The sequence below is a fragment of the Protopterus annectens genome, chromosome 5.part0 (assembly GCF_019279795.1).
Source record: "Protopterus annectens isolate FY-2018-M chromosome 5.part0, PAN1.0, whole genome shotgun sequence".
Classification (NCBI taxonomy): domain Eukaryota; kingdom Metazoa; phylum Chordata; order Ceratodontiformes; family Protopteridae; genus Protopterus; species Protopterus annectens.
The window spans coordinates 1,874,533,277-1,874,555,168 of record NC_056735.1 but is presented as its reverse complement, the minus strand read 5'-3'; the positions used below and the strand labels follow the sequence as shown (position 1 = coordinate 1,874,555,168).

Here is a 21,892-nt window from a genome sequence, read left to right as displayed (position 1 = left end):
TGCATGGCTAGGCTTATGAAGACCTTAGTGGTTGTTAGCTGAGTACACACCTATGAATTTGTGGGAAGAGAAACAAAATTGAATTTGGATACATATTATTAGATATACAAAAGGAGGTATAGGAAGTACAGAGAAGTAATGAGGAGCTACTTAGAAGGGAATTAGCAGTGAAAATGGAAATGGAGACAAAAAATGATGTCTACATTTAAGACGGATAACTGGTTCTAACAGGATGACAGGTGTGTGGAATGAGAGTTATTATTTAAATAATTTTTATCAGCAGTTATGTAGGAACCAGAGTCAGTAGGACCCAAGGAAATAGTTTTGAAAAGATAAAGGAGAGAATTATACAAGAAAAGAGGAGTTGCAAGTACAGCTAGAGAAGGTTATAATTGTAGAGGAAGTTATTAGAACAGTACAGAAAATGAAAGAGAGGAACGTAAAAGCACTGGATAATATTCCCCACTTGCAAAACTCAGTTGGAATGAGAAAAAGGTAAGCAAAGTTTATGAGAGGAATATAGAAGGACAGAGATATCGGAGATCATTTTAACATCGATGAGAAGAGCTTGGGTGCTTGTGTTCTCCAAAAAACAAAGCAAAAAAATGGAATCCAGTAGAAGCAGAAAGTTATAGACACTTGGCCCTGATTAACAAAAGTATTAAGATAATGGCTAACATATTGGAAGATGGTTTGGATGAAGCACTACCCAGTTTGATACAGAAAGGACAGAATATCTTTGTGAATGGAAGGTATGTTAGATAACTGGTGGGTTGGGGGTAGAGGTAGAAAGATTTCATGCAGTCTGGAGAAAATAAGGATGGGGGAAGGGGAGATAGTGTTATGTGACCTACATGCGATGCCAGACATAATACCTTCTGCTGAGTCCAAGACCAAGGCAGATGGCTTCTTAGAACATTTTCAGCTTCATTTTTAAAGAGCCTGCATTGGCACTAATTGTGATCTCTGCTGTGTGATGCTGACATTTTGCTGTGAGGAACTGAGATTGTGGTTTCTCTGTGATTTCTCTTTTCTGTAAGATGGTGCGGTCTTTGTTTGGTTTGTAGAAGTAGCAAGGAGTGAGACTGGTACTCGGGAACTGTAGTTAAAAACATTGTTTTTGGTGATTTTTTTTTAGCTTCACTTTGATTCGTAATCAAGTGATTCTGAATTTTTATGTTCAGTGTATTAGGTGGATCAATGACAAAAGTGACAATGTTTCATTGAGCTGCCCGTTCTTATTTGTATTAGCTTTGACATCAATTCAAACATTTAAACTTCTAACAGAGAAAAGAAAAATTATGGTAACATTGATTCTGTCTACTTTGACAGATAACAGGATATCCAGGTCAGCACAATTATTAGTCATACCAGGCATAAGAAGTTGTCTAACACTCTAACACAGCAACACAGGACACTTTTACTAGTAGCATTCCACTCTTTGGTACCTTAGTGTAACATCTCTTAGTCTCTCTAATAAAATGTTACAAGTATTATTAATAATTTTTTTTAAAAGGACTCTCTTCCCTCAGGTTGCACTGTTCAGTTTGCACAGAGAAGTGTATAAAGTGGATGTTATTTCTTTACTTTGACTAGTTCGGCCTCCCTGACAACTACCACATTGCATCAGACCTCCTTTTGTTTCCAACTACCTTCATATTTTGTAACATTTACTGTTGCATTACTTATTCCTTCTTCTGTTTCCTCAACATATTTAAATGTTTGTCCTCTAACTAGCTTTTTTGCCTGCTGGAAATTAAATATGCCTGCTTATTACAAAAGTTCAAAGGCAAAAATCTTTTCATTCTAATTTCAGTATTTGTCACTTTCAATGTCTATTTAAAAGCCTTCATTATTTTGCCCCCTAGAAATAGCCTTCTTTTCTTTCCTGTTCTCTATGTTTTTTTATGACCCCCATATATGTCTGTTAATGTCTTTCATTTATCTTTTGTTTTCCAGGTAATAATTATTTTATTTTTATGGAAAAAACTTTCCTTACACATTAAAGAGACAAGTGAAATTAAGCACATGGGTGCTCTTTATTACTCCAAGGAAAGACACAAAAGGATGCAGACCATTAAATCCTTAACAGTTCTGTCTCTGTAGAAAGCGAAGTAGAACAGGTTTGATTTTTCCTAGGTTTACATGGGGACTTAGTTCAACAATAGCTCTCAACTGTATAGATTTTTGCAGAATGTCCAGATTTTTGCCTCATAAAATTGTGGTTTTCTGGCAAATTAACTACAAATCCTTGAAGACTGAAGTTACTACATAATGACAGACATTAGAGTTTCAAACTTCATACCCTTCAGAAAATTAATTGTAATGTAAAACATTTTATTCTATTAACATTCTAAGTTTGTAAGAGCAATATTTAAAAAGTGTCCCTATTTTTGGGCCTTTGTCACACTTTTATTAATGGCCTTGTCCAAATTTCTTGCTCTAAGAGGTTGAGCGGTATGCAGGGTACTTGCTTCCTATGTAACCGTATTTTAGAAGCAGATAAGAAGGGCTTCTCTTACATTTCTTCTGTTTTACTGGAGCTTTCAAATGTATTGACAAAAGATAATGAACAGTAAGCATAAACGTGGACATTCCATTGCATTTTTAAGTAGCTGGCATAGGTCCTTGCTCTTGGTCAAAAGCTGTTTAACTGCATCACTATTTGTGTGTACTAAATAACAGTATAGAAGAAATGGGGAGACTTTTTGGTTTAAAGGTAGCCTTATCTGTATTGCTTCAAATGTCTTCTTCATCAGTAAACTGTCTGGATTCCTCATTTCATTTACCTGTAGTGCTGTTCTCTTTATCTTGGCAGTAGGTTACAGACAAATACTGAGAAAAAATACCTACTTTATTTAATACTTCTGTGGCAACAATGCTGATGAAACCTTCTTTGGTGATTTATATTTTTTTTTTTGTAGCTTACTTCAAGTCCCTGTTTTTGTGAGCCATCACAGGTAAACGTGCTGGCCTTAATGAAGCCCAGTAGTTTCAATCCTCTTTTCTGTCATTTCCGCCACTCTTGCTGTTTCTTATTGCTTTTTTTAACAAGAAACACCTTTATTGAATTCTCACTTATGACACGGGTAATCATACATTTATATAAATGAAAACAAACATACTGCCATATTTTCAGTGCAAACATTATGCATCACATATAATCTTTTATACAGTCATTTTCAGTCAAACATTACATATCTCATTCAATTCCTGCTATACCTTAAACCGCCATTCGTCCTCCAAAAATTATTCTGCATGTACTGTTCAGACAATTCCCATTTTTCTATGTAATTTGCTCCTACCCTTTTCTAAAGATCTTACTCACATTTTTTATCTCTTTTACTATATTCACTACTTCTGGCACGGTTGGTTTAAAGTTTGATTTCCATTTTCTAGTAAACTGCTTTTTGGCAGCCTCCAGAATTAAACTCAGCACGACCTTACTATGGCTAGGCAAATTAATTTCTTAGTTAAACCAATTTACTCACCCAGTGTTTCCTGACAGAGTAGTCTGTAGGGAGTTTTTAATATCTGCCAGTTCATAACCTTTTCCCAAAAATGTGCTCCCAGTTACCTGTTTCTTCCCCATCACACCTCCCAACATTTGCAGTCTACCCGAGGAAAAAAATGGAGTCTGCTTGGGGTATAAAAATACCTTCAAACAAAGATTCTAAATGTTCTGGACTTTTTTTGCATATTTGGGAGACATACATATGTCCTCCAATTGTTTATTTGTGAATTGCTTATCCAGTCTGTCTTCCCAATCCTTTCTAGCCTCCTCAGATTGATTTCTGTAGTTATCATGAAACATTTTATTTGCCATACTCATTATCCTTTTTTAACAGCAGCTTTTGTTACAGATTCTACTAGAAACTCTACCATTGCTGGTCTTTCACTTTATTCCTTTCTCTTTGCCTGTACACTGATGTCAGTCTTTGATAGGGAAGGCAATCTGTAGCCTGAAGTCCAAATTAATTTTTGGGCTCTTCCCATTCTATTACTTTTAACCCTGTATAATTATTTGCTCCTAACACCTTGGTTCCTTTGCCAGTTTCCTCCAGTAAATTCCAGCCCCCTCTTTTCTATTCTCTGTACCCCTAATTGCAGTCATCCCTATCTGCAGAATCTCATTTCTCCATTCCTGTGTTGGCTTAGTTCTTAGAATACTTTCTGTTACGTTATGAATATAATATTCTGTATGGTTATTGTTATTCTCCTTAAGGACCTGCTTCCAAAATCCCATTCTGTCCTTATTTCTGGAGCTTCCCCCTGTTTCAGCATAATCCCTTTCCAGTTTGAATATTAGCTTTCTGCTTGTGCTATATATATATAGGAGCTTTAACTGTGTAGCTGTGAAATATCCGTTCATATCAGGTAATCCCAAACCACCTTGTTCTGTCAGAAGGATCAACTTATCCTTCTTGACTCTTGCCCTCTTCCTCTCCCAGATAAAATGCTTCCACGTTTTAAGTGCTATCCACAACTTTTCCTCTGGTTGAAAAAATATACCTGACCTGCGTATAAAACTGAAGAGAGTAAAAACATTTTCCCTGTTTGTATCTTGAAACCCATATCCATAAAACAGTGGTTCCAATTTCTCAGTTTTTGTATTGTCTTTTATTTAGTCTCTTTCCACGAATCTTTTACTGCCATAACAGCATCCTTTTTAACCCATACTAAGTACTTAATTTTATCATGTCCCCATAAATACGTGTATGCATTGCTGAGCCAATTCATATGTGGGTACATAGTTTACAGTTATTGCCTCTGTTTTATCTTCATTAATTTTCTATCCTGAAAAGATTTGAAGTTGTCTCAGAGTGTTAAGCAACAGTGAAATGTCATTTTCTGGTTTTATCAGGTACAAAATAATATTGTCTGCAAATAAAGCCAATTTTTCTTGATTACCATACAAATTATATCCTTGAATTTCTGAGTCCTTTATATTATTTGCTAATGGTTTTAAATATAACACAAATAACATAATTTATCAGAGAGCCCCCCCCCCCCCCCCACACACACACACACACGCTTTAATTTTCACCTGTGGTCTCTCATACAGCCTCCTAATTCCTAGTCAACCTTATAATTTTGTCAGGGAATGCAAATACTTCCACTGCCCTGCTCATAAAGTTCAGCTTACTTTGTCAAATGCTTTCTGTGCATCAAGATCCACCAACAACAGTGGTATTTTCTTACATTCTCCTTCCCCCTGGATCATCAGTGTTCTGTTAATGTTGTGAAATGTTTGCCTCCCCTCCACAAAACCACACTGACCTATATCTATCAATTTTGCCATTCTTTTAGCTGTTATAGATATAAACCCTTTATAGTCACAGTTTAAAATCTAAATGGGCTTATATGAAGCTGGATCTGATGGTTCTTTACTATCTGTAGGTGTTGCAGGCACCACAGCCTTCTTCCTGGATGTTGATACATCTCCTCCTTCTAAAATACTGTTAAAAAAAGCTTCCAGATCTTTACCACTTTCTTCCCTCCTAGTTTCCAAACTTCCACAGGAATGTCATCTATTTCTGGAGACTTTCCTTTATATGGATTATATATCACCATTTTTATCTCCTCTCTTCTTATCTTAACTGTTTGTAATTGAGCCTCATCTACCTCTAACCTTGGCATATTTAATTCTTCCATAAACATTTCAGCCATTTGTACTTTTTCTTGATTTTTACATTTCTCTGCTTTATACAGATTTTCTTACAATTTCCAAAATATTTCTAATACCTCTACAGGATCTCTGGTTGTTTTCCTTGTTATAGGCTCCCCAAATTTGGTAAAAATCTTTTCTACTTTTTGTTGCCTGAGCCATTGTGCTAAAAGCTTTTGTGCTCTAAAGTTATTATCAAAAAGCAGTTGCGTAAAAACAGTCTTTCTAAAGTCGTGTATTATTGTAGCCCCTTATTTACTCTTTAGCGCGCTGTAGTTGCTCCACTTCTCATGCTGTGAGATTCCCTCATTCTACAGTACTTTAGCTTTTGTCAGTTTCACTAAATAATTCTTATTACTTCTTAACATATCTCTTTTTCTTTAATTTCTACCCAATTTTTAAAATCCATTTTTATTTTATCCCTCTCCCTAGCCATATTTTCTGAAGAAATTTCTGTCTTCCCTAATAACTCTCGAATAATTTCCACTACCCATTTTTTAAATTCCTCATTGTTTAACAGATAGGTTGGGAAGTACCAGTGTCTCATTTTTATTTCATTACCCTGCATTTTTATTTTAGTTATTATTTATACATGATCTGAAAAATATATTGGATGAGTATCAAACTTTCAATTGAATGCACATGTTCCTGTGAAATATTTCTGTTTAGCCTAGCCCAGTTTTTGTACCATGGGGAATTCTCTCTCTTACTATTAAATTCACATTTTCCATAGCGATATTTTCATAAATTTCTTCAAAAAATCTACCCTCTTTTGTTATATTTTCCCTTCTAGGTCCCCAGATATATCCTCACTGTTGCAAATCAAATTCCAGGCACCACCAGTAAGTAATATTCCCTTCTGCAAGGTGATTATTTCTCCCAGAATTTTCTTAACCTCCACTGTAACAGTTTCTGGGGGAATATAAATACATACAGTGTAATCCTTCTCCCTTGCCACTAGCCCCTTACTACTACAAATCTGCAATTTATTATATTTTTTTCCCTCTTCCTTCAGTGCTGGAGCTCCTCCAGTACTTAATATAGGTATTCCCAGTTTCCCTTGTCCCAGATATTCTGCTGAATAACCATCCTGAAATCCTTTCTTAATCAAATTCACATGCACAGTTCTTCCAAATGTGTCACCTGTAGCATAGCTCTTTGCACTATGCACTCTGCTTTTCTTAATATAGTTCACTGCTCTTCACATTCAAACATAATATAGAAAGTGTTGCCATTATGATAGGAAGTTATTATTCCAACCTGTTATGTGCAATACCTTTTATTTTTTAACTGTCTAGTTTCAGCTTTTGTACTACATGCATCCACTAATGCTTGGCAAGTTGATTTTTTATAGATTTGTTTCTTGTCAAATCAGTTTGAACCGATGCTACATTTTACAAGACTTGTTTTAATGAAAACCTTCTGACAAAAAACACACTCCTGGAACACGCCCTCCACCCATAACCTATTAACTTGATATAAGCACAGCAAACTATGTACATCTTCAGTTAATAAAGTTTAACTCTCCTGATAGGAACAATTGTACCAGATTGACCCAATTCAAGTGCAACTTGGACAACTGGATGTGGAGCAGGGATTTCATCCCTGGTTTGGCACCTGTGTGTCTAATGGACACAAGCAGCCTGTAAATGGTTCTTCTCAAAGGCCCCTCTTAGTAAATGTTTACTCTCCCAAGCTCCTGCTTACACTTACCAATGGTACGAGAACTTATCAGAGATTTGGGATGCATGGCTAGGGTTAAAAATACCCTTGTGGTCGTTAGCCTAGTAAATACCTAGGAATCTATGAACCTATGTTACATTTTATAAAAAGTACTGTTAGGACAAAAACTGTTTTCTTGAAGTTACCTCTTTCCTTCCTCTTCACCTCTCCCTAATGTTTTTCCAAACATTAATGACATGAAGTAGGCATATGCTTTGGAGTCCCTACAAGTTTAACAAAGTCAAAAAAGTCCAATATTTTAAGGTTTCTTGTTTTGCTATATTTCCCAAATGTGGTTGATGCTTTGTAATCCCATATTTATTCATTAATTTCTGAGTTGCTGGTTTTCTTCCTGTTTAACTCCAGCTCCCAACTCCAGTCTCTGGTTCATTTCCAGTGTACTGCTGATTCTTCTAGTTGGCTCCTGTACTTTTTTGGTTTTCTATCAAAATTTAGATTGGCACTTACATGAAGCTGGGAAGGTTGAAAGACTGTTTTCAAGTGTTCATATTGCTAATCTGGAAAATGTTTGAATCTCCATTAGTAAATGGTAGTGTGCATTCGCTAATGTAGAATTGATGTTCTGATAACAGATTGCACTATAGTGGGGAATGAAAAATGTACCCTTTTCCTCACTGTAGTGTGATCTCAGAGTTGGAATACACAGTATGCAGGGGGTGAGGGAGGGGGTGCAAAGGGGCTTGTGTACCCATGCAAAACATTAGAGGTAACACAGACTTTCGACATTGGAACTTCCAGTGTTCAAATGTCGATTCTATGTTGGCAATTCCGAAATTTTGGTAATTTGTTGTTACCAATTTCAGCAAACTGGTTCAATCAAAAGGTGGAACATTATTTTGATTTTCCACATTTTGATAGCAATCTGATTTTTTCTCTCTCTCAAGCATTAGAAAAGGTTGCACTGCCATAGTATGTCTATGAACTTTATTATCGGAAGAATAAGAAGCAGAATCCCCTTCTGTTTGATAGCTCCCTTTTTGGTGGTCAAATGTTTGTATTTCCTCCTTAGCATGTTCTGCATCAGAAGTTGACTTTGACCCTCCAGGAAAAAAATATTTTGAAGATGGCTGGATACAGCAGCTTGAATGTCACACTTGCTTCTTGAAATTCTCTGATTGCTAGAATAAATTTACTCCTCTTCTACCTGGTAATAATTTCCCACAAATTCTCTACTGTCTCCTACCTTTAGTACTTTGCCCTTCTGCCACAGTTTTGTCAGAATCAACTCTTTCTGCTGGTAGGATGCATCTGTACTATTAGATGTCTTGGTTGCTTTCTTGTGGCCAGATTTGGAGCATACACAAAATGTGTCATTTCAATTAACAACTCCTGGTATGGAATACCAGTCCAGTTGCTAATTTGTGCTTTCATAAAATTAATAATTTGTTTCTTCCAGTTTGCTTGATACAGCAGAAAATTTTGGGTTTTCCCTACTTGCTCTATCTCCTAATTTTACAATTTTTTGGAACATCCATTCTTGCGCAGTCACATACTCGGCCAGCCTTTTCTTCATTTTGACTTCTGTTTTTTACATTTTTATCAGCTCATCTGAATATCTTTTTAAAGCTTCTTCCACTTTTCCTCCCGTTTGTTATTGGAGTTGATATACTCCAATATTTCATTTATAGCTCCGAGCACATTTGACTTCTATCTTCCTTCTAGATTACTGGAAGTCATGTCTTGCACTAAAGCTGGAGCTTGAACTGCTTTTTGCTGAACAGCTGCAGGATTCTCCCCAGCCAGTGTTTTCCTCCTCAACTTTTGTAGTTTATTTTCTTTCAGGTTCTCCAAATTTCTTCATTTATCCAGGCAGTGAACTTACTAGCCAGTCACTGAAATTTTTGCAAAAATACAAATTAAATTCACTGGCTGTCTTTTCTGAGTTTCTGTTTTTACACTGGGAGAGCTGAAATCAAGCTGTCACTTGGTGTGCAGCCATCGTGGAAGTCCAGTTTTTCAGGTATACCTTGAGGGACAGACTGAGTGGAGAGAGGGGTAAAGTTAGAGCTAAATTTAGCAGCCAGTAGGTTAGCTATGTCTTCAGTTTCAGTCTAGGTAACATGTTTTACAATCATCTCAGTTCACTTCTGTATTGCGCTTTTGAGATTACAAACATAATACATTGTGATTGTATTTTTGGTAGCTATTTTAGCCTCTAACTTGGCTCTGGTGGATTTTATTAAGCTCTAGAGTTTATTTCAGTGACAAGGGCTCTAACAAAAGTTTATGGGAATTACTCTTCTTAATTTAGGTAAAAATCTTTTCCTTTTATTATAAAGCTTGCTGATATTATGGTTCCACTATGTGGGTTTGTTTCTTGGGTTTGCCCTGCACTTGTTCCTGCAGGGTACAGCTGCATCATGGAAGCAGTTTGCATGGTGGTATAGTGTGGTGGTGTACATTTCTGCATATTCAGTGGAGTTAACTGGATTTGATGGGGATTTGAAGCTTGCCAGTATATCACTTAAGAGTAGTTATATCTTAAAGAAATCCGGTTTTGGCTTTATTTTGAGGGAGATTGCTTTATGGTCAGACCTAATACGTGATGGAGATACACAAGGGTTTTATAACAAAGACTTTGATACCCAACTTATACTCAAAGATATGTTATATGTGGTCACACTACCATAAAACCCAAAGAAATTCAAGAAATAATTCAGAAAAGATGTGGCCACTGGCCAAAGTTATCTATAAAAATAGATATGCTAAAATGTAGTGTGCATGCCTGTAAAGCAGTATGCATACAAAAACAGTACCACAATTCAGATAAACATCATCACAGCATTCCTACTTTGGAAACCCTGAGCATCACCTTATCACCCTGGATTCAAAAACTGGAGGAAGTAAATTAATGCAGAAGGAAATAAATGATTAGGCTAGAAGCTTCCTTGTAAGAAGGGTGGTGGTGGTTGGTTTGATGGGGAGGCTGCCCATTACCCATCACTTGATAGGAGTAGGAGGGGAGTAGGAATATGACATCTACTGGACAGGGCATGAGTATGGGGATAAGTAAAAGTGTTTGTGGTTGTGGCAGGATGCTTTCCTTTTCCACACTCTTGTTGCACACCCAGCCTCACTTGCATGCAAAGCACATTAGTAAGGGGTAGAAATACACACACATGCTGGCACAAGCTTATAACACTTTGTTGGCCGGTCACAACATGGTGGTATTCACTTGTCTGCTATACCTTCCCAGTCACAAGGCAGCAAATGCAGTGAAATCTACAAGGTAGTTTTTGCTTGTAGAGGCAGAACCCATGTGGTAAATAAATACCTTAGGTTATGCCCAGTAGTAATGACCCTGGAGGTCAGACAGTGCTTTGGGAGAAGGCTGCTTCTAACCCTGTTGAGTTAAGGTTAGCTTATCGCAAGTATTGAACCGATATGCTAAATTTTCAGTATAAAAAGTTATTATAGTAATTTTCATTATAGGTATTAAAAAACTTTCACCTTGTTATTAAAAGAAGTTCATGTTTGTGTTTGTGTGTGTATATATACTGGTTCCCTATTATTTAAATGAACATTCAATGTTTCGAACGTCACTTTGTCGACAGCTAAATGTCGAAATGGCCAAATCCCGAACAAATGGAACAGCGATTTTTTTTTTTTTTTTTTTTTTTTTTTTTTCCTAGGGAAAAAAAATCACTGAGCCGTTTTCGGGACTTTGCCGTTTCCTCCACTGTGGTGCAATCTTGGAGTTGGTATATTTAAGTGTGGGGAGGGGCTTTTTTTTAATTTATTTTTTTTGTGGACCTAGGGAAAAAAATCGCTGTTCCATTTGGGATTTGGAGTATTCGACTTTTAATTGTCGATAAAGTGATGTTAGAAACATTGAACGTTCGCTTATTTAATAGGGAAGCTATACACTTATATTACCGCATGTGCATACACATATGTGTTTATGCAGAATGGGCCATCACCAGTTAGTTCATAGGCACCTCATAGGCATATTAGTAGCTGTCAGATTCATGTTGAAGCAGTTACAGCTATTTCATTTGTCTTATAAATTACCTTTGAAATGTTTGTATTATTATTATGATTATCTCAGCCTTTACATATGATCATTCTGTACATTTCTGTATCATTTGTGTCTCACCTGTTGCTTGCCTGTGGTTCACTTTTATTTTGTGTCCAGCCTGTGTATTCTGAAACTGTTTTTTCTGGGGTCACTTCTGAAAATGGTACCTGCCTGATACTGTGCAATTGTTATGGCTGACTTATGTCACTCATTAAGCTATTTGGCATTTAAGATATGGGGAAATGGCTGAAACCTAAGCAAGTTGCTCTCTTTAGGGAGGTAGGTATTTGTTCTCTGAATTTACTGTTTACGAGTGTGTTTTTTTTTTAATTCTGTATCGGTGATTAATGTAAGATCAGAGTCTGTAGCTATATATTGCTTTTACCTTATTTATAATTTATCTCAAACTGCAGTTTTACTGTTAGTTATATATTCTAGATAGGATCAACTACTTTACTTCTGACCTTTTTTATTAAACAATTCTTACTACCCTCCTCAAAATTTCCTATGGCATATTTGTCTTTATTTAATACTTTGTCATATATGTATTTCAACACTAATAAATATTTCTGTATTTCTGTAGGTGATACTATAAGTATAGGAGATGTTTCATTTACTTTGAAGAAGCCAAAGAATCCCGAACTTGTTCCATGTGGTCACAGTAAGACACTTTTAACTTACAGTATTATTTTTTTTATTTTGCTCTCAAACTAGTATTATTTATTGTAGTTTAAATAACCACTTTGGGTTTGTTTTTCTTCTTTACCACTGCTATGAACGATTTACCTTGAACAAATTACATTTTTTGTCATTATTGTACTGTAAACATTTCTTCCTTTCCGTGGCAAGCGATCATACTCTGATGCCTTGAAGTCATGCCATGGCAGTTGCTTTGAATTCCTTACAAAAGTGTAAGCAGTATTGATCCCCCATGTCACTGTATACACAACTTGGGATTTTACTTCAGAAATTAATGACACTAGGTCTTAGAGTCAGTTTTTTGTATTTCATTCAGCCATTAAAGATATTGGGACCCATCATTTAACAGTGTTAAGGAATGAAGTTCCTTATATTTGCTTAGAATGGCTTTCTGAAGTACTAGGATTGAACTTTGGAATTCATCTGGATTTATTTGTAGCAGACCTGTTCTCCTGATGTTCATACCGATCAGAAGATACACATGTGTTTATGCAGAATGGGCTATTACCAGCAATAATCAAGATGTGAAAAGAATTGTGCTGCTCAGCTGTGTAGAACCAAGTCTACCAAGCCTGTCATTTATCATATAAAGTAGAGAAGTTTCAAAAATCAGTCTTAACAAAACTGTGATAGGGAGTGGTAATATGTTTGTGGTGTTATTAAGAACTAAAGTTCAGTGGTAGTGACTGCTGGTAACACTGTTTCATACCTGAATAAGGATTTATGTTTAATCTTTAATTGGGTTTTGTAATATATTACTGTGAATGATCTACCCTCTGTAACTAACAGGACAAAACTGACATCCCTAATTTCAGTTCTCCACTTCATAATATTTAATGTTTTAAAAGGTGTATCCTAACTTCACATTTCCTATCATTGTATCTTTTGGTATATTAGTTTTTAGAATTCATAATTCATAAAATCTTATCTGTCTTTAAAAGATAGTTTATTTTTTATATACATGTACTGATTTAACAGCACAAATTACATTTATAAGGGTTTTAAAGTAAAGCTATACTTTGGAGCATTATTGATACAGAACAGCAACAAATGTAAAGAGATTGCTGTATTCTGTGCTTTCTGATAAACTATGTATGTTGCATGTTGCTTTTGCTGAAAATATGAATTCTACCAGTACTTTTATTCAGGAATTGATAATTATGTTTATAGTCAGTTACCTGTTTTCTGTGAATGAACAGTTAATTCAGAAAATGAGTTAAAAAATAAATTGAGTTGTAAAATGACTATCACTATGAGGCTGAATGAGCAGCTATAGCCATACTCCATGCCTTTTCCTTACTGAAAATTCATGTCTTTTTTTGATGATTTGTTGATTGAGGTCTTGGACCATGAGGGTTTCAGCCACTGAGTGCAGTACTGTACTAGAAAAGACAGAATACTAGACATGGTCCTAACAATGCAAAAAGTGTCATGGCTGTCCAGTTTAAGGCACCATTAGCCAACATTTGTCACACCACTGTGTGGTTTAGAGTGAGGAGAAGAGAAAGAAGTAAAAAGGCTGGGGCAACGATGTAGGATTTTAGAAGAGTGGATTGTGCTCTGCTGGGGAGGTGGTCAAAGATGAGTTAAGAGACTTGAGAGCAAATGGAGGGCGCAAACAAGCTATGGAAGTAGGTCAGGGATGGTGTGCTGTGTGCTGTTGACAAGAGTTTAAGGAAGAAACAAAAAGCCAAAAATGTGAAGGCAATCAGTGTGGCTGCTTATGAATGTGATGCTAGCAGTTAGGGCAAAAGATGGTCAGTATTGAGAGTAGAAAGGAAGGGATGGGGAGGTAGAAGAGGCATAATACAAGTAGTCTAGCACAAAGATGGCAAATGGAGCAAAATAAGCACTTTCATCCACTTATAAAGTGTGGACTTCTTCAGATAGTCTGAAGAGGTCCACAGTTTACAATTGGACAAAAGTGCTTATTTTTCTCAATAAATTTTGTACCTGGAGCTAGTAGGCATCTGTGTTTTTTTTTTAGAATTAGGAAGTAATTAGTGGAGTATTTCAGAGATTCCAGGAGCCAGTACTCTTCAGTGTATTTGTCTCAGACATGAGGTAATAGAAAGCAAGGTCAGTCTTTTTGCTAGTTACACAAAGGTAGGTGCTGCAGTTGAGGATGGGGAGAAGAGTTTAGGTAAGGATTTGGGAAGGTTGAACAAGTGGACAAAAAGGTGGCAGATGACATTCATTGTAAACATAGACAAGTTACTAGACTTAGACCACAGCAAATCTGGTGTGAAGTATTAGTTGTGGGGTGGAACTGGTGACAAAAGAAGAAAATGTCCTGGGGATACATATCTCACCTGGACTGGACCATGATGAGCAGAGTGAGAGGACAGAGGCAGCAGCAAACAGAACATTGCAGACTATCCTCAGAGAGAGAGAGAGAGAGAGAGATTGCAGAAACAAAGATGTAATGTTTCCTCCTTACAGAGCTCTTGTCAGACCACATTTTAAAAATAAATGCAGCTTTGCTGGCCATATAAGGAAAAGTACTTGAGGCCAATGGAAGAAATCCAGGGAAAAGCTACCAAAAAGCTCCATGAGATGGAGGGGAAAGTGATGTGAGCAGAGGATGTAGGAGTTAGAGCTCTTCTCTCTTATGACCAGAATAGGTGGGGACATATTGCTGCACAAGATCTTGCTAATGAGATGAGAATGAGACAACTTTAACAGGAAAGACAGGAAGAAAGAAAGAACACAGGCTGCAGATTGTAGGAACTAGCTACTCCCTGGATTTTTGAAAGTACAGAGAGGTTTATAGGTCCATGCAGTGGATAACTATGAGTAATAGAGTGATAATCCATAGAGACATTCAAGAAAACATGGGTTAGGTAGAAAAAGAGTAAGAATGATGAAGAGATCATGATTAGAATGTTATATGCCCTTAAGAGGACAAATGAGGTAGGCTTATTGTCTCTCTCTGATATCAAGCAAATGTAGTGTGATGTAAAGTACACTTGGCTGAAGAGGGATACCTTATTCTGAGGCTATCATAATCAGAATTAGTTAATTCTGTGTGTTGCCTTCTGGTGTTTTACTTAGTCCTGAGTCAGATTTCGTAAACAAGATTTAGAAGACAAAGGTAAAACTAAATATGTATTTGGGTAGATGTTCATCCTATTGATCCCTGCAACAGTAGTCTTAGCTATATGGGTTATATCCTGCATAGCATGTAACAGCCAGCCAGCTTCCAAAGCTTCAGAACACCTTTCATGACTAAAAAAACAGATTTGGCCACAAAGACCTTCATAGCTTTTCTGCTGCCAAAGAGGCTTCTGAGGATCTGCCCTAAGCTGGAAAGTTAAGTTCCTTTTGGGGAAAGACACTTCTAGTTTATTCAATTTGTTCTTTTATTTTTCTGTCCTATTTAAGAAAGTTATTTTAAAGCTAGGAGTATATGTTTTAATGGACTGTCACCGAGACATAACTGTACTTGTAAACTGGAGTGCACATTTTTCCTTTTAGTTTAAAACTCTTTTAAAGTATTTGGAAAACATATTTTCCATGAAGGAACTGTGTTTATTTTACTTGGTGCTGACAGAGTGTTTTAAAGTGTTTTTTACTGTGTTTTTTGGGGGGTGACTTTTAAAAGACTTTAAATGTTGTAGCTTTTGCTGTTTGTTTTCAGGTGAAAGAGGCACCATTTTCAGTCTGACCAAAGAGCAAACTACTGGTTTCATGGCTGGTCCTTCCTGACACCAAAAGAAAAAGTTAAGCAAAACAGCCTTTGCACCACAGCAGGCTAACAGTTTGCCTCAGCCACAGGTGGATGACTCTGCTATGGCCTTAGCTTGTTGCTTAGACCACTCATGTTTTACCCATATCCCTCTGTTGTAGCACCTACAGCCACTGTGGACAGGGGTTAGCCATGTCCTGTGTGGCATTTGGGGTCCTCTCTGTGGGCAAGGATAACCACTCGTCAGTTGTAGGAGAAGGACTTGTTTAGTCAGAATGTTGTAACCATCCCTGGGAAAGCTAATGATGCTGCTGCCATTAATAACACTGCTGTTCCTATTTTTCTTGACAAAAAGAAACAGAAAACTAAACATGTATCTACTCCTCCTCAAATTTCCCTGGACCAGAGTAGTTTACTGGATCTGGCTTAGGGTTTCATACATTCTTCTTATAAGGTTGTTTGTGGTCTGCTTTTCCTGAAGAGATTTAAGATTCTGAATCTGTAAGAGGAAGGGACAAATGCAGGGTTTTCTCCTCAGTTTTCTGAGTCAGACTCAAGAGGAGAGTCAGTTTTTGGTTCTTCCTGTAGGGGTTTCTCTTTCATTGACTGTATTTCCAGATTGTGCCAGTGTTTTCAGTGGGAGAACATTGAGGTTTTTCAGTCTCTCAGAAAATACTATGAGCTGTTACAGAAGGTATTTCCAGAACCTTCACATATTCCCCCAGTTCTGCCTGCTCCAGAGGCTGTGTGTGTCACTTCCTGAATTTTCATGATATTCAGCTTACTGCCAATAAAACGCAGATAGAATGTAAAATGTTCCTAAATCATTTAAGTTTTAATACACTTGTCCCAAACCTGACCCAGCAGCTGTAGCTTTAATTAATCCTACTGCTGCTAAATATTGCTTTATTCCAATCCTATTCTTTCTGACAAGGATGGGATGATTTTCAGAATGTTTGTCAGGCTTGTATGTTAAATATTATTCTAATTGTGAAAGTGTGTTTGGTTTATAGTTTCTTCTTGTGAAAAAAATCTACTCTAAATAATTTGTTTCTTCCATTGTGCAAGTCACTAGTTATTGTTCACATTTTGTGTATGACTGTTGATAATTCTTCCAGGGCTATGTCCATGGGTACTGTTTTGAGGAGGTTGGCCTGGCTGCATTCTCATAACCTCCCAGACGTAAAATAAGATTTTAGATTTTCCTTTGGATAGAGATTTAGTTGTTAGTCCCTTGGCTGTAGAGGTTATCAAAAAAATGATGAAAGGGTTAAGTTGATAAATCTGTAAGATGTTGCATCCTTATTTTCCAAATATTCTAAAGGATTCTCTAACCCCCTCATCCCATTTTGGCAAAAAAAAATTAACAGTCTCAACAAAATGCAGGTAAACAGATGTTTAAGAATAAATGACAAGGGAGTTCCAAAAAGAACACATTAATCATCCAAAATCATGGACAGTCCAACAAGTCAGAATGACTACTTTAGGGACCTTGCACACTCACCCCCCCCCCCCCCCACACACACACACACACACAGCCTAGAAGTCCCTTTACCCTTCCAGAAAGTCTGAATCTCCACTTTTCTGTTTGTCAGCAAATAATTTCAGACACTTGTTCTGAAGATTATCTGTCAAGGTTACAGATGGTAGTGGGTGGAAATCCCTCCTTTTCAGGAGGTAATTCTTGAACCACCAAATCAGACTCTCTTATTTTCCTCTGTCCTCTATCACATGCTGACCCAGAAAGTGATAGAACCAGTTCCTGTTTCTCAAGTTGGGAAAGGTTTTTATTTGGGACTGTTTAGAAACCAGTTCTAGATCTTTCTTTCCTAAACCTGTTTTTTGATAGTGCCTAAGTTCAAAATGCTGTCACTTTACAATCGGTTGCCTCTCCTTCCTTATTCAAGTTTTCTGGTAACACTAGATTTAAAAGATGCAGACCTTCAAATTTCTATTCATCCAGATTTCAAGTGTTTCATAAGATTTTCTATGACTGGATCACATTATCAGTTCTCTTCCTTACCATTTGGACTATCCAGTGTACCAAGAGTGTTCACAAAATGTCTAGCTCCAGTTATAGCTTATTGCAATCTACAAAGTATCCACGTTTCCATATTTGGACAATTTACTTATCTTCACAAAATCTTTTTCAAAGTGTTAAGAATTATTCACTTGGGTAAGAGATCTCTTATAGATCTCAGGGGTCCTGGGAAGTAAATACTGTGGGAAGAAATAGCCAGGGAATCGTTATGGCTAGGCTTGAACAAGCTGGGTTTTGAAGAAAATATTGAAAGGTCTTTTTTGACTGCTTCACACAGGATTGTATTCCTGGGGTGTCAACTAGACAATTCAGTTCAAAGAGCTTTCCATGCACTGGAAAACATAGATCTATATCTAAATCTGTTTGTAAGGTTTTCCACTCAGTTTTGATCACTGTGAGGAAATATCTCAGGATTTTGGGTCTTATGGCATCTGCGATTTTCATGAAATTCCTTGCAAGACTCCACATGAGAAGCATACAGTGATATCTGAAATCTCTTTGGTCCCAGTATTAACACCCATTATGTTTTCAAATACCAGTGCTGGGGTTTGCCAGAAGAAAAATCACTTGATGAACACAACAAATGTCCATAAGTCCATGTCTTCTCTTCTCTCTCCTTGTTCCAGAGTAGTCAGTCACCATAGACACCTCGAACCTTGCTTTGGGAGCAGTTTCAGGAGGCATTAAAGAGGTGTGTGAGACACCAAGGACAGACATAAGCATATTAATATAAAAGAGATGCTTGCCCTGGACATGGCACTTGGCTCTGAATCATTTCTGGTCCCTAGGACCTCTTCAGGTTGTTACAGACAATGCCACAGTCATGTGGTACATCAACAAGCAAGGGGGAACTAGGTCATACCCCCTTTGCTGACTAGCCATACTAGCTTGTGATATAGCTTCACAGCACAGTCTCACTCTACAGGCATCCTACATTCCATTGGAGCAAAACTGTGTGGCAGACAAGCCGAGCAGGACCGGGGCAGACCCTAATGAAGGGAAATAAGATCATGAAGGTCTTCTAAGAATTGATCGATCTGTAGTTCTTCAGGTAGCCCTGTCTGCCTCCTCTCTGAACAATCAGCTAGCAAACTTCTACTCCAGGACCCCATGCAAGAAAGCCTGGAAGACAGATACCATTTCTTTTCCTTGGACAGGAATGTTTCTGTATACTTTTCCACCCTTTCTACTGATATCCAGAGTACTTTTGAAGATTCAGAAGGAATCCCACAAGATCATTGTGGTAATTCTCTTCTGGCCCAGGCAACAGTGGTTCTTCCCTCCTTTTGTACATGGCTAGGAACAATTACCACAAGCTAACTCAGGGGGTGGATCTAGTTACACAAGGTCAGGGGCGTTTGATACACCCTGACCCCAAATCATCTTCATCTGACTGACTAACTGGATGATGTAGTCTAAATTCCCTGTAGGCACCTGTTTATTGAGGACATGCAGTGGGTACTGATGGAGGCAAGAAAGCCTCCTACTAGAAAATCATATAGTTGCAAATGGAAAAGGTTTTCTAATTGGTGACAACAACATAACCAGCACCCATTCAGGGCTAATTGTTCTCTGGTTTTACAGTATTTGTGTGAGCCACTCTCCTAAGGCCTTTCTTACTCCTCCATCAAGGTTCATTTATTGGCTATTTCAGCATGTCTGCCCATGGATCGTTCTCTCTCAATGTATTTTCAGGTCAAAATGTTTTTAAAAGGAGTTCTGTGTAAGCGCCCTGCAAGATAACGGGTGGCCCATCCTTGGAATCTTAATTTTGTGTTAGAGAAGCTAATACTTGCTCCATTTGTGGCAGCTAACCTGGTGACTTGAGGTTCTTAACATAAAAAAAATGCTTTACTGATTGCTCTGACCTCTGGATATCTTGAGTTTTAAGCTGTTATGGTGAGTCAACCCTATGTCATTTTTCCAGAGAGACCGGGTTTCTTTGAAAACTAATCCTCCTTTTGTGCCTAAAGTGGTATCTTAAGTTTACCTTAAGCCAAACTATCTGTCTTCCCAGTTTCTTTACTATACCTAAAAATGAGGGAGAAAGGAAGCTCCATACCTTGGATGTCCACAGACAACTCCAGGGATCCCTGTTGAACCAAGAGACTATACGACCTGTCCCCCGTGTCCCATGTGGACAGGGTTTTTATTCCAGGATGTTCCTGGTTCCTCAAAAGGAGGGCACTTGGAGACATATTTTGGGTCTCTCTTGGTTCAACAACTTTTTCAAGATCCTTTCTTTTCGGATGCTTACTCTTCAAACTCTGTTTCCTCTTTTATTACCTCAGGCTTTTCTGGTGTCCTTGGATCTGAAAAATGCTTACCTTCATATCCCTTTTCACCCTGTCTACAGGAAGTTTTGACATTTCTCTATGTGTTCCTCTCATTTTCAGTTCTCTGCTTTGCCCTCTCTCATTCCACTGCACCAAAAGTATTCACAAAATGATTAGATCCTGTGATTACCTTCTGCTGGCTCCAAGGCATTCAAATTTTTTCTTATCCAGATGACCTGTTGCTTTAGGCACATTTTCCCAGTCGATTGTTGCATGATTTGCAGATTACCATCTCTCCTCTTCAAAGTTTAGGGTTTACTATCAACTTCCAAATGTCTGTCCTGACTCCCTTTCAGGATCATGTGTGTCTGGGTTGCAGGATTCAGATACTCTCAATATTGGCCTCTCTCTCACCTCCAACGGTATTGTCGTTGACAGTCTTCTTTCAGTCTCTTCTTCCCCTGACTGCCATGCCTGCCAGAAGTTTCTTTGTGCCCTGAGAATCATGTCCTCTTCTATTCTGATGCTTACTTTTGCCAGACTGCATATGCGAAAACTGCAATGGTACCTACCTCAAGTCAGTTTGGCTGCAGCATTGTCACCCTTAAGTGTACCTCTCCTTCTCTGCATTGAGAAGGACTTTGAATGGTGAATTTGACAGTTTGCTCTCAACCCAGGCTGTCTTTTTCAGCCCCCAGTCCCTTCTCAAGAGCTGTTCACAGATGCCTTGGACATGGAGTGGGAGGCATCTCTTGGTCACCTGAAAGTTCAGCATCTCTGGCCTATCCATTAGAAATCAGACCATATCAACATCAAAAAGTTGAGAGCTATAATTCTGGCCCTTTAGGCTTTTCACCTCATGTTCCCTCTGTGAAGGTGTACACAGACAACACTACAGTGATATGGTATGTCAACAAACAGGGTGGCACAAAATCTTACCTCCTCTGCAGGATGGGGCTTCAGGCTTGGGAGGTGGCTCTCAGTTATCAACTAACTCTTCAGGCTGAATAAATTCCTTCAGAGCACAATCATGTTGCAGACTCTCTGAGCAGGTATAAAACACAGGCTCAAGAATGGATTCTTCACAGAGAAGTGTTTCTGGACATTGTCCATTGGTGGAGTATTCCTCAAGTAGGTTTTTTGCCTCTCCTCTGAACAGGCAGCTTCCTCTCTTCTGTTCCAGAGTGCCATGCCTTCTGGCCTTGAAAATGGAGACCCTATCCTTTCCTGAAAGGGGAAGTTTGTTTTTGCTTTCCCTCCTCTTCCTGTGCTTCCAAGAGACCTGCAGAAGATTCAGCTGGTCTCCCCAAAAGTCTTGCTATTGACACTCTTTTGGCCGTGACATAATGCATCTGACCAGGGGCAGCCATCACAAGTAAGCTCACAAGTTGGATCTCCTCACACAGGACAAGGGGTCTCTCATCCATCCACACTTTTCCACTCTGCAGCTGACATTGTGGGTGATAGGGTTTTGATCCCTTTCCAGCACATCTTTTCTGAGGATATGCTCAGGGTTTACAGGAGGCAAGGAAACCCTCAACCAGAAAATCTTGTATGTCCAAATGGAAGAGACTTTTCGTTCTGTTGCCATGCTGGTAACCAGGATCCTTTTTCAGTAGGAGTCCTGTCCTCTCTTACTTGTGTGAGATACTCCAGTCTAGCTTGGTCTGTCTTTCTGTGAAGGCCCATTTGTCAGCCATTTCTGCTTCTCTGACTCCTCCTTTGACTTCTCTTTTTGAAGTCGGACAATTTCTTAAAG

General features: G+C 38.0%; 1 protein-coding gene across 1 annotated transcript in view; it reads left to right on the top strand.

Moving 5' to 3' along the window:
- The window catches only part of VWA8 (von Willebrand factor A domain containing 8), a 3,458,065-nt gene that overhangs the window by 62,452 nt on the left and 3,373,721 nt on the right, over positions 1-21,892 (top strand). Inside the window, exon 2 of the mRNA XM_044071701.1 lies at positions 12,013-12,090. Coding sequence (XP_043927636.1) covers positions 12,013-12,090 — 78 coding nt within the window. The remainder of the gene's footprint in view (positions 1-12,012; positions 12,091-21,892) is intronic.